Source organism: Periophthalmus magnuspinnatus, chromosome 8, assembly GCF_009829125.3.
Source record: "Periophthalmus magnuspinnatus isolate fPerMag1 chromosome 8, fPerMag1.2.pri, whole genome shotgun sequence".
Taxonomy (NCBI): domain Eukaryota; kingdom Metazoa; phylum Chordata; class Actinopteri; order Gobiiformes; family Gobiidae; genus Periophthalmus; species Periophthalmus magnuspinnatus.
The window spans coordinates 20,261,210-20,275,583 of record NC_047133.1 but is presented as its reverse complement, the minus strand read 5'-3'; the positions used below and the strand labels follow the sequence as shown (position 1 = coordinate 20,275,583).

General features: G+C 37.5%; 1 protein-coding gene across 3 annotated transcripts in view; it reads right to left on the bottom strand.

The window, feature by feature from the left end:
* Positions 1 to 10,744: 10,744 nt before the first annotated feature.
* The window catches only part of znf385c (zinc finger protein 385C), a 242,703-nt gene continuing 239,073 nt past the window's right edge, over positions 10,745 to 14,374 (bottom strand). For 2 of the 3 annotated variants that reach the window (XM_055223916.1, XM_055223913.1), the window contains exon 9: positions 13,867 to 14,224. In XM_055223916.1, coding sequence (XP_055079891.1) covers positions 13,940 to 14,224 — 285 coding nt within the window. In that variant the 3' untranslated portion in view covers positions 13,867 to 13,939. Of the gene's footprint in view, positions 14,225 to 14,374 lie in introns of all 3 variants that reach the window. The other variant, XM_055223914.1, reaches the window with a different exon arrangement.

Below are 14,374 nucleotides of genomic sequence, written 5' to 3'. Positions count from 1 at the left end.
AAACATTGGCCTGGTTATGTTATTTGACACGCATCTTCCACATATCAAATACACAAATACAATTTCTATTTTTGTGTCATTGTGTATAGGTGGTTGTAGTAGTAGTACGACTAGTGAATCGCTAAAGAAAAATAATATCTGTCAACTGGACAAAACGTTGTAGAACTGAAGATGTTTCACTGCTCATCCAAACCACTTCTTCAGTTCTGGTCAGATTGTTGGTGGACACTGGTTTATATCTAAGCTCCTTCAGGTAGATCAGACCTGGACGACTTAGGGATCACACAGAGACGAGTCAAAACTAACATTAGCTGTAAAAGTTTCTTACATTTCATCTGCATTTTATTTTATGTGCTTTTCCTTGGACTATTTGAACATTTGTGAATGGCCAGCATTTATTCAGAGCACCTTTCAGCCAATTCCACAAGTGATAGAAGGCTTACCCACCAGAAGATGTCACTAGACACCCATCAAGAAAGTGAAACGTCCGCCCTATCTATCTACCACAAACAATTACAAACCAAAAAGAGGTTACAACATAAAATAGTTTCCTTCTAGATTCCTTCTTGATTTGAATAATTTGTCATGGAAACACTCATCCACTGTTATAGCAACAAGCCACTGTTATATCGGCAATAAAAAAAAATAAAATAAAAAAATAACCCTGAAAGGTCCTCACAAAATCCTTAAAATCAGGAAGGAATCATTTACTTGAAACCAGTGAATAACATCCTCAAAAACATACCTGGAGTTGTGTTTTGTTTCATTCACACATGTCACACAGTAATCCTGCATTATTTGTCTGCATCTCCAAAGCTCAAAAATGCTCTGTTTCAACTTATGATGTCATGTAGTGGTCTTTTTTTTTTTTTAATTAACAGTTATCTTGTACCTTTAGTTCAGTAGAGATGGATAATAATAATAATAATAATAATAATAATAATAATAATAATAATAATAATAACAATAATATTAACATGATTCTAGTGAAGGTGTATGGAGTTTAAAAACACAGTGGAGCACTTCCTGTATTACCATGTGACATCACAAGGTGGAGTGTTTTCTGTATGAGAATAGAACTCAAAATATGCAGGGTTTATGTGTTAAACATGAACAACAATGAAACAAAACACAACTCCATGTCTGTTTGTGATGAGGAAACAACATTATAACAAAGATCAGAACAATGTATCATTTTACATTGTTTCAATTTGTATTGTGTACGTATGTATGTACGGTGACCTTGAGAGCCTTGAAAGGCGCCTAACAAATAAAATGTATTATTATTATTATTATAAAACTGCATAATACGGGCCATTTAAATTCAATTCAATTCTAGTTTATTGAAAAAGCACATTAAAAAAAAAAAAAAAAAAAAACTTCAGCTGCCCAAACTGCTTCACATAACAAGAAACACATATGCAGATAACACAATGCATAAGAAAATAACAATAAAACACTAAGATATCCTGTCCAAAATGCCAAGGAGAAGAGGTGATCGGTCCTGAATGAATGTCTCATCACTGCTCTGTTTAACTACCTTCCCTCATGCCCCTACTTTATATTGACAGACACTTACCTGAAGGTTCTGCTCTCCTCTGATATGGGATAAACCTGGCCCTCCTCACACTAGCTTCAGATCAGATAAAACGGATCAATAAGACAGAGGAAACTGGCCTGTCACTTCAGTCGCCAACAAGGTCACACTGCCCTCCTGTCACTCAAGTGGGTTTAACAACAACAGAGCTCTGAGCGACTCCACAAGGAAAAACAGCAGGGAGATTTGGTTGCAATAGAATGCCTTTTCCCCCCATCACATTTGTTGTTTCACGTTTCATGCTGTTTCTCATTGAAGGTAAGAACTATGGAATAAACATCTGAAGTCAAATCAAACAATAGTGTGATTGATAGTACTGGAGCTGGTTACACATCATTCCATTGGATGACAGTAATTCACTATTTGTCCTCTGATTTGACGGTTGGCGGTGCAATTTTAGCTCCAACTGATGAATGCTGCCATGTTGTCCTTGCGCAAGACACTTAACCCACCCTGCTTCAATGTCTGTGTACACTGGTATATGAATGTGTGTGAATGGGTGAGTTTAAGTGCTACGGTTTGTTGGAATTGAAATAAAATGTGTATATTTTTTGCACAGGTTAACACTAGTGATGTAATGTAATGTATGATTCATTTGTTATGGAAAATATCTCCCTTTATCTTTGGCCTAGACTGGTCCAATCCAATTAAACTTTAAAGTACATTTTACTAAATCAAGGATTCCCAAATATTGGATAAAGTAAACACAACATCCATAAACACACTGCATAAAATATGGGATAAAAATGGTGATAATGGTGAAGAGGAGGAGGAGATGAAGAGGCAGAAGAGGCTGATGGTTCTACTGGTGCGGTGGAGATCCGGAGCAGAGAAGTGCTGCCTGCGTCACATATGGGGACAGAGAGAACTGTGAAATGTGAATTGTTGAGAGGTGACAGGCAGGTAGGACAACAAGTATCAAGGTCCACATCCGGAGAATGGACTGAAATGTTAAATTTGTATTTTCTTTTTATTAAAAAGGCAACAGTAGTTCGGTTGGTAGAGTGTTTGTCCACTGATCCAAAGGTGGGTGGTTCGAATCCCGCTCTTGATGCAAACATCGTCGGTTGAGCGGTCAGATTCACAGACACGCAGGTTGGCGGTGCGATTCCAGCTCCCACAAATGAATGCTGTTATTGTGTCTTTGGGCAAGACTCTTAACCCACCTCATCCTCAGCGTCTGTGTACACTAGTGTATGAATATGAGTGTGAATGGGTGAGTGGTTCCTTGATGTAAAGTGCTTTGAGTGTCGAGAATGTGGAAAAGCGCCATATAACAATTCTGACCACTTAACTTAACTATTTCCATTATGATTTCCATTATTACTTTGCCTTGAATGTTCCACTGTATGGCATTAAACATGTATCCCTATGGAGACAGAAATGTGATGCCACCAGGCCAAATTACAGGTCAGATCTGTGTAGAGGTGACCCCACTCACAATTAGGTTTTTCAAGTTTTTTTTTTCTTTCTTTTAAGCAGTGAAAACACCTGAATGAATTGATTAAACGCAAGATATGTTTAATGCAAGAACATCTCCATGGAGACAAGCAGATGATGGACTCTCCACACAGTGCGCCTTTAACATAGAGTCTCTTAAACTGACAGCCACATTTAGAAGCTTACAAAAAGACTTAAGACACAGCTGCTGCAATTTTGATGATCCATTGTCAAGACAAAACTGGAGCTGAGCCAAGACAGCAGGTTCTAACCATCTGTGAGAGAAGAAAACCAAGATGGTAGCTTTTAAACACACCTCCATCACTACATTTTGGGTTTATATTTCACCTCTTGAGTCCTGGTCGTGTTGTGACAGAGCCTGAATAGGTGCAAAATGTGTTGTAAGTGTGAACCGATGCAGAATTTGAGAAACCAGTTCATGCTTGTTAAAAATCCCACCTCAAATAACAGCAGAGAGTTGTTCTACGTTCGGCTAAACAGATCAATGACCATGTGTTTGATTTTCTGTTTTGAAATAGAAGAATGACAATAAAAAGGAAAAGGGGGTTCAATATGTGTCCAGCTACACAACAGGGAGCTAATAGCAAACAGCACTGGAATAAATTTGTAGTTTTAATTAAAAAGTACAAACGGGAAAATGCTTTGACAATACGACATCAACTGAAAAAATTTGTATGGGGCCGGCCTAATATCGATCACAAAAAACAAGTCTCTAATTCACAACTACTATAATATTTCTGCTTATCAACTCCAATAACTTGTGTTTTAAAGTTTAAAGGTTCTACATTACATAACATGGAGTCTTGTGAGCTTTAAGTCATGTTATAATGTTGTTACCTCCTCAAAAACACACCTGGAGTTGTGTTTTGTTGCATTCACACATGTTTGAGTAACACTTTATTATTAGTCTGTCTACATCTTCAAAGCTCAAAATGCTCTGTTCCACCTTGTGATGTCATCAGGTGGTAATTTTCAAGTTAACAGTGACCTTTAACCTTTTGTTCAGTAGAGATGGGCAGTTCCAGGGCTGAAATTATCCAAATGATTGTAGTGAAAGTGTACAGTATTGAGTTTACAGTTCACTTCCTGTTTTACTCCATGGCATCACAAGGTGGAACGGAGTGTTTTCTGTGAACTCAGCCTAAATATGCAGGGTTTGTGTGTTAAACGTGTGTGAATGAAACAAAACACAACTCCAGATCTGTTTTTGTGACCAAGCAACATTACAAAATAGATCAGAAAATGTCAGAATATGGGCCCTTTAACTTTGCCTTGTGGTGATTCAGGTTGGATGGAAGTGAAGGATGAGCTAAAAGCAGAGAACAAATAACTAGGGGACAATAATGTAGACCTGTACTTTACCTTTAATCTATTTGGTTTGTGTAGCAGTGATAGTGGCACTGAATGACATGGATTCTCTTCAAATGCATTTCATTTCAAGTCAACACACAACACAGCCTCATTTTATGTTTCTGTGCTTTGTGGGGACATTAAATGGAGTTATATAAGAGAACCTTTAAATTCATTTCCTGAAGACTGATCCTGATAATTAAACATAAAGTGCTATATGTCACATTTTACACTATTATGTAATGTAACTTAAGGTCAAGGCTTTTCCACCTTCAAGACACTCAAAGCGCTTTACATCAAGGAGCCACTCACCCATTCATACCAGTGTACACAGACACTGGGGACGAAGTGGGTTAAGTGTCTTGCCCAAGGACACAACAACAGTGTTCTCCGTAGGAGTTTGGTTGCTCTTCCAAGCCGCTTCTTCAGTTCTGGTCAGATCACTGATGGACACTGCCTTATATCTGTCTGAAGGGAGGAACTAACTACACTGAAACTAATACACCCGTTTGTTTCTGTTTGTTCACTAGGTCTATTAAACTACACTAAGTATGAACTGTGCCTGAGTCATATTTTGCATAATCGTTCAGGCCCCTAATGGGTGCGCTCATACCTATTAGCATACTGGCTATCACTATTGTTTTCCTTGTTTTGATTTAGATGTGAGGATGGAGTTATAAATAGGAGATAGCTGATGTCTAAGGCCCCTATTCCTGTTCAAAGAAGGATTGTCTTTCCTTTCAAAATATATTTGAATGCAGGTAACTACATTTTCAAAGTACTGTGCGATGCAATACCCACCTTGCCACACACAAATGCTATACACACAAATAGTAAAAGCCAAAGTTATATTGGTCAACTGGACAAAAAGTTGTTGAAGTGAAGACATTTCGCTGCTCATCCAAACCGCTTATTCAGTTCTGGTCAGATTACTGTTGGACACTGCCTTATGTCTATCTGAACGGAGATGCTAACTACACTGAAACAGTAAACAGTAGATACAAAGTAAACAAAGAAAACAAAGAGAACAATTGAGCTAGCCAGTAGGCCCATTAAGGCTGAGGCTGTAAACAATAGCTATTTACAGTTGCAGTGTAGTTAGAAATGTCTTCACTCCAACAACTTTTTGTCCAGTTGACAGATTTAACTTTGTTTTTTAATGTGGATGAGACCTGGACGACTGAAGGATTACACAGACATATACACACACAAATAATAAATAAAGACATGATAACAAGTTCTAAAAGCTTTATTTTCCAAAATCCGTTCCTAATCCGTTCTATGATACAGCACTGTAAGGTTCGACAGTTCATGTATACAGTGTTGAGGAGGGTACCCTGAATGTCTCATGGTTTACCTTTCGCCCCTGAGAAGGCCCTGCTAATGCTTACAAGAAACTCCTAAAAAAAGGCCTTGGATTTGATTAATAACAAATAAGTCACAGAAACATATAACTCAAGTAATGTTTTAAATATTTTCTTACAAAAAAAACATGACAAAAATGCAAAAATAAAAAGCAAAGCGTTTTTGACTTTTCCCTGTAATCACACTAGCGTACTCTCTTCTACTTTAGCAGTTCCCTATGGTACATGTAACACTTTAATAAAATCTTTATACTTACTAATTTCTACACATAATCTGTCTGTTTTCTAAAATCATTATTATATTAAGAGATAGTTTAGGAAGTTGCCACTGAGCTATAGAAATTAAGAGTAAAGGCTAGCTGGTTCACTGAGTAGTGGATAGAGGACCACATTGGTAGTACTACAACTTGATGACTTGCAATTACACGTTTCGCACAACAGGTGGCACTGCTGCATCACAGACAACTATACATATTGCACAATGGATAAATGCATAGGATTGGCTCTAAAACATTTGAGATTTGACAGTGAAAATGTCGACTTTAAGTTCTTTTTTATGAGGCGATGCAAGAGACAGCAACACAGCCAGTAAACGTAGCAACAATCCCACATATTTTCTGAACAGCTATGTCCTTTATCCCACTTTGAAAATAACAAGAGAAATGGCAAAGTCAAATGGATGCCCTTTGAACAAAAAGCAGCTAAAATAGGAGCAGCGGTGGCCCCCGGATCACAGCACTGGAGAGGGTCGACCCAGAAAATCAGGAGACAAGGGCAACGGCTTGTCATTTTAGTCCACGCTGGCGAAAAGCAGTTTGATCCAGACAAAATGGTGGACAAACAGTGGGAATACAATACACAAGCCTGACCAGCCAATCAGCCAACTACTGACAACTACAACTACTCAAGACGGGATTTTCAAAAGGGCTTCTGAGTGATTGTGCGGTATTTATTAAAACAAACTCAATTTTAACAAGGGAAAGAAAGGAACTTTTTTTTTTTTTTTTTTAAACGTGTAACCTTTCTGGCTGTATTCATTGATATGTTATTGCTTAACTTGGAATGTTCCACAGTATGGCATTAAACGTGTCACAAGCAGATGGTGTCACCAGGCCAGGTCACGGGGCAGATCTACGGAGAGGCAACTCCGCTCACATTCAGATCACATTTTTTTTCAAGGTGTTTTTGCACAATAAAAATCTATAATTGACAAAATGATAAATCAGTTTAATGCCATACAGGAACATTTCGGACAAAGCGCTAACATCTTCACGAGACAAGCAGGTAGCAGAATCCCGTCAGAAAAGTTACATACAGTAGTTCACATTTAAGAATAGTATTTAATTACGCCAATCGGACCAGATGTTTTGGTGTTATAAAAAATGAAATCTACACAAAGCCGAAGGTCAGTGGTTCAATCCCCGGCTCCTGCTGTTGTTCTCTTGAGCAAGACATTTCACCCACTTTGCACAACGGTGACCAAATAAGTGCTATATAAAGGTGCTACATTACACAGAATGGATTCTTGTGAAATTTAAGCCATGTTATAATGCTGTTGCCCCCTTTAAAACATATCTGGAGTTGTGTTTTGTTTCATTCACACATGTTTATTAGTCTGTCTACATCTGAAAAGCTCAAAATGCTCTGTTCCACCTTGTGATGTCATGAAGTGGTAGTTTTAAAGTTCAGTTACTTCAGTATTCTACATTTAAAAACAATTGGTTAGTCTTTAATTAATTTGAATTTTAATATGTTGTTTATTTTATATTTTACACTTTTATAGTTTATATTTTCAACTTTGAGATACAGGGAGCTAGCTAACTATTCCACTTCATGTATTACGACATGACATCACAAGGTGGAATAGAGTGTTTTCAGTCTGAAAGAAGAACGCAGCCTAAAGATGCAGGATTTGTGTGTTAAATGCGTGTGAATGAAACAAAACACAACCTCAGGAAACAACATTATAACATAGATCAGAAAATAGTGTAATATAGGCCCTTGAAGATTCTGTAGATCTGAAGAGGTGAGTGGCTGGTTAGGCTTGGAGAATTACAGTTTAGCACATTAAACAAAGCCACCGACATACAGGAAAAACATTGCAAACCAAAATTACTAAATGTATTGCTTTAAATGTGAGTTTTATCATGGTTTATAATATCACCACTCTCACCTGATTGTTCAAAATTATTACTTACTAAACATGGGGTTGGAAAATACACATCTACACTACAGTGAAAACAGGTGACCACTAACACAAGTTCATTGCTTTTGTAATAAAATCAGTTTTAAGGTGCTTTTAATGTGGTTGCCATGGCACTGTGCTTTGTTCCCACCCACAACGAGATGTCAATCAAGGCTGACCATCTGTCCACCTGCTGCCAAACAAACGAAACTACATCAAATCTTCAAGTAATTATAGTGATCCTAATTTTGAAAATGTTAATGATTGCTGTAGTGTCAAGTTTGCAACAGAAATAATAATAATAATATATATATATATTTTTTTTTTAATCGATTGAGAATTAAAACTATAGACTGAAAAAATCCATACCACACATTGTAGCTATATAATAAATTTGAACAAAAAATAGTAAAAAATAAATTAAAAAAATAGTTGGAGTAAAAATGTGTCAACTATAAATAAACAAATATCAACACTTTCAATTATTTCATTGGCCAAACTTCAACTTTTTTGAGATGTGATGCAGCCTTCAATAGAAAAATTAGCTTTTTAAAGTCCTTTGTGTTATATTGTGTTTTGTTGTTCTATTATGTTTTTGGGTTTTTTTTCACATTTTTATCACTAGTTTTACACTTCTAATATATGCTGTGTTCACATTCTACAATTTAATTTCATAACTTCAGATGGAGGGAAGGGGTCTTTATTATATGGGAGATTGGCAAGTTTTTAAAAAGAAATATCCAAACTTAAAACTGTATTACATTATTCATAATTTATAAGAGACAGGGTCCATGTATCGATCCTTTCATCTGACCACAATCATGTTTTCGGGGTTGAATACTGCCATCAGTTTCTGAAGATATTGTGAAAACATAATTTGTATTTTTATTCTAACAGAAACAATGTTGAAATCTGTTTTTGTTTCATGTGGATAGGTTCAGTAATTGCAGAGATATTAACCATAAACCAGGTCAACAAATCTGCAAATCCCACCATAGAATTCTGACCTGTCCTCCATTTTATGATGTCATGTGAACAGAGGAGTCGACAAGGGGGAAGAAAGGGGTCTGTTGTCCCGGGTATAGACTGTATAAATAAATGGACATAGCTAACCCGCTAGCTATCACGTTCCAAATAGGAAGTGAGCATAGGCATGTTTCCAGCTCCAGCAACTGTGGCTCCAATTCACTTTCTATTGAAAAAACTGTCGCCCCTTTCTCTGTAACTGCTGCTGTCAGACTCGTCATTTTGGTCTTAAAATGTTCCTATTAACCCGCTCTACATGATCCTGGTGTTTCTATTTCGCTATTGTGCCTATAAATCAAGATATGAAGATTAATAACAGACAAATCAGGTGCTTTCTTTCCCCGAGACTAGCATTAGCAACAGGTTTGATTGATAGAGTTGCGCCCGCTCCGTGCTAAACCAGCAGTGCCTTCAAGAACCTCACTCTAGATTGGGTCTTTGGTTGCTATGATACTTGCAGTCGGAGTTCCAGCTCTAATTTTGCCCCTATAACTGCTTGCCATGATGACCTTCATTTGACTGGAGCCGAACGATCTCACACTTACTTAGCCCACTTCTTTATACAGTCTATGGTCCCGGGCCCCAGGGCTTTATGAGCTCAGAATTGGACCCTCTTCCTGTTAATTTATATCTGAGGGGGGCCCATGTAAGGTTTCTTGCCCCTGGGCCCCCAAATTTCTGCCTACGGGCCTGACTATTGTATACTCATAGGACGTTTGCAAACCAGTGCGCTCCAGTTTGTAAAATATTGCTTTGTCCCCTGTAAGACCCCACACATCGCGCTCCAGACATGCGCTTCACTGGCACAAGAAGAAATGATTCAAGAGTCACATTTGCAAATTGAAACAAAGTCGAGATGACAAGTCGACCTTTGGGGGCCTTTAATTAAAGCCTTGTCCTGGAGAGGAAAATGTGAGGGGTGTGAGAGGAGCTGGAGTCACAAAGGAAAACAGAAACTATCTCCATGTGATTGTTAAGGGCTCAGACATGTGCTACACAAACACTGTTACAAACATGTAGTGGTGGATCATAGCCAAATAAAAGTAGTGAAGTACTGCACTTAAGTATGCATTTTAGATATCTGTACTTTACTTAACTAGATTTTTAAAGTGGATACTTTTTACTTTTACTTCAGGACTGAAAAGTACAAGTATTTTTCATTATTGTGTGAGCCTGTTGAAAAGGCTGATGAATTTGTTTTTTTTAAATATTTTTTTGAGCAAATAAAATCGATTCATTTGTTTCTGTTGAACAAAATTCAGCACAACTCTATTAAAATCACTACATTTGAAGCCTTATAAGACCTCAAAATGTGTGCGAAATACTTTTACTCAAGTAGCCTTTTTCATGTGATACTTTGACTTTTACTTGAGTTTTTTTTTTTTTTGCTCTCAGTACTTTCACTCAAATAACAAAATTGCCGATTTGCTGATACCAGTATTAAGCTTTTAAACCTATTGTACAGACTAAATTGATGTGAAATTATACAAATAAGCTCATCGCTTTAGTAAAAACAATAACAAAATGTATTTCTCTGTATATGTAATATATATAAATTGACACTTTCTCTCATTAGTCTGCTCAAAAAGACAAATCTAACAAACTGAGGGAAAACTGGGAATGACACACAGACAGAAAAAATATCTGTGTCAAATATTAGATCAAATTTCAATATCAGGCTGATACTGATATCTGGGGAAATCCTGCAATATCACGAATACCACCCAATATGTATCACTATTTAACACTATACTCCCTGGGCTGTCGTTGGGTGGCAGGTGAACTTCTGTATATGTGTGTATGTCTTGCTCACAACCTCACGCCTTCCTTTTGTTCATTAATTTCCATTCATCCACTTCTTTTGTAAATAAATCTTTGTGTTTGAGCATGTTAAGACCCGGGCTCGTCTCCCGACTTGTTGTGTCCATGAGCCAGGCATAACACTGCGTCTAAGGAGTTTGAAATGAATAAAAGAGTAAAAAATACTGAAAAGTGAACTAGCACACTGGTGGCTTACATAGTATAGTTCAAACCAGTCTACTGTCAAAATGTGTAAAGGAAAAAACAGTAACTTTTAATAAAGCATGAAGAAAGTCATAGCAAATAGTTTAATTAGAATGACTCAGGTTTAGTAACGACTGAAGAGGTTAAGCAGTGACGGAAGGGAACAAGTAGTTAAGTACTGCACTTAAGTAGAATTTTTAGTTATCTGTATTTTACTTAAGTACATTTTATAGTGGATACTTTTTACTTTTACTTCACTACATTTGAGAGCAGTATCTGTACTTTCTACTCCACTACATTTTGAACCGGACTGATAGTAAAAAGTACTTTTCATATGATTTGATATTATTATAAATATCACTACATTTACACTTTCTTTGACTAATTAACAACACTTCTGTGAAATACTTTTACTTTTCACTCTTAAAGTATTATTAAAGGGGTACTTTAATACTTTTACTTCAGTAGATTTTTTTCATGATGGTACTTTTGATACTTTTACTTCCGTTTTTACCTCCATGTGTGTACTTTTACTTAAGTAACAATATACTTCAGAGTTCTTCATCTACCACTGGAGTTAGGATTAGTGTATTAATGAAGTAGTTACAAAGCCTGAATCATTCTTAATGATCTATTCATGCTTAAAGAGTAGTTATTATAAAGTTTTATCTCTCTAAGAAAAAAAAAAAGAAAAAAAGAAAACTAGTATAGTGTTAATGGTGCATTTCAGTTGTTGTGGATGTGTTCACTGTTGGTATATTACAAAGACTTAACATGTGTCTTGTTTTTAATGATAAATGATCTTAGCTCGTGTTTTCATACAAATTAAAGCTATAATATATTTGCTATAAAAAACAATGGCATACAGCTAAAGCAAAATAAATGTGTCTAAACCTACAGGCCATTAAAGAGCTTATATGATCCAGAACATATCAAAACGAAATAGATTTTTTTAAAAGAAAAATCTGAAAACATTGCACAATTTCAGTCCGAGCGACCTTGATGACACGTCGTTAACCCTAATCGAGTTGACACATGTGTGAAATCCAATGATCTTCTCTAATCTAAAAGCACCGTTCTTATCACCTCTTACAATAAGTTAAAAATCTTAATACAGCATCAAGTAAAGGGACCTTATTTTGGCGGCAACCACACTAAACATACATCTAGAGTTTTCTATCTTGGCTTTTCTAATAAGTTACACATTAATATCTGGAACCCCAACACGTAATGGCTATAAAACTGGCCTCTTTTATCCCAGTCACTGTCTGGAGGCCGGACCTGCTCCCATATAAGGTCACGACAGAGGAGCAGGAAGCAAGGCATGATGGGAATCTTGGCCTTATTTTGATGGGGCCTCCTCTGGAGTTTTGAGACTCGTCCTGTCTCTGGATTTCCAAAGTCAAAGCGCTGCATAGTTAAGAGGTTACACTAGGAAGGAAGGGGTTTTTTCCACCGGTCTGGTACAGCATGGGCACCGGTCTGGTACGGCATGGGCTGGTAGCAAAAACATTATTTAAAGGTGCATTATGGAACTTTTCTGGTGTAGGATCTGTCAACTGCTTGTCTCCATCTTACACTTTATGACAATAAACATATCTATTTCCATAAAGTTGTGAAAAGTGGACACCTCCCTTTGTAACAATTGCTTTTCAAGATTTTTTTTTCAAGAGAGAAGTTTTTGAGCAATAAAGACACTTGTATTTGAATAAATGCATGACAATAAAGATAATACCATGGAACATTCCAGGCAAAGCAATAACATCTCCAAGGAAACAATCAGGTTGTGCATCCTCCACATGAAAAGCAGCATATGGCACCTTTAAAATGACTTACATTTTGTATATTAATCTTGATTTGGGTAATTTTGACATTTTTTTATGTTTAATGTTATACTAATTATTAATTCACCCTTTTTAATCTGGTTTTAACAATTTAATAAAACATACTACATAATTTCCCAGATATTTCCCGTATTAAGATCAGAAAAGACTAGAGTGATACTAGTCTGATAAAACCATGAAACATATCAAGGTTTTTAGTGAAAGAAAAATGTCAAATCTATCAACTGGACAAAAGTTGCAGGAGTGAGGACGTTTGGCTGCTCATCCAAGCCACTTCTTCAGTTCTGATCAGATTACTGGTGGACACTGGTTTATATCTATTTGAAGGGAGAAGTTAACTACACTAAAACTCTAAACAGCTATTGTTTAAAGTTTTATTTGTAGGCTAGGTCCATTGAGTTAGACTAAGTGTGCACTGTGCCTGAATCCTACTTAGCAGAGCCATTCAAGCCCCTAATGAGTGATTTCACACCTATTAGTATCCTCGCTAGCCCTATTGTTTTCTTAGTTTTGATTTGGGTCTGAGGATGGAGTTATTGATTGGAGATAGATGATGTCTAAAGCCCCCATTTGTTCAAGGAAGGATTGTCTTTCATAACAAAAATTACTTCTTTAACTCAGGCACAGTGCACATTTAGGATAGCTCTATAGACCTAGCCTACAAAAAGAAACTGTAAATAAACTATTGGTGGTTTGAGTTTGAGTGTAGCTAGCTCCTTCCTTCTTACAGATATAAGGCAGTGTAGAAACGGCTTGGATGAGCAGTGAGACATCTTCACTCCTACAACTTTTTGTACAGTTGACAGATTTTATTTATTATTTATTTTTTACTGTGGGTCAGACCTGGACGACTGAGGGATTACACGGATATACATCAAGGTTTTATTATTAAGTAAGTAAATAGACAGCTCAAATTAAAATTAACATATTAAATGATCGTTTGGGACATGTCCTGTACCAGACCTACACTTAGATTGGAGCGTTTGTTTACCTGCTTTACATTTTCACCTACTTCCTGTCACATGATGTCGTGTGCCAACTGCCCCATGCTAACCCAACCCATGCCATACCCCCATAGTGGAAACAGGTGGAGCGCACACCAGTCTTCTTAATACGGGGAAAAGATGATTGGCGTGTGGGTGGCGCGCAGAGGTCCGGGGGCGGGTCTAAAGAGGGCGGGGCTTAGGAAGGGCGTCTGGATGAAGGCGGCGGTGCCCATTGGCTGACGCAGGGCCAGGGGGTTGGTGGTTGCCGCGGCGCCCACCGAGTGACGCAGAGCCAGGGGATTGGTGGTTGCCACGGTGCACAAAGTAGGGGGCGGGGACAGCGGGCTGGGCAGGAAACCGGACGTGGTCAGGCTCTTGGTCAACTGCTTCTGCAACGCCAGCTTGGTCTGGAGAGGAGAGAGGGAGAGACAGGAGATAAGGAAAGAGAGATGGATATGGAGAGAGGGAGAGAGAGGAGATAAGGAAAGAGAGATGGATATGGAGAGAGGGAGAGAGAGGAGAGAGAGAGAGAGGACATAAGGAGAGAGAGATGGAGA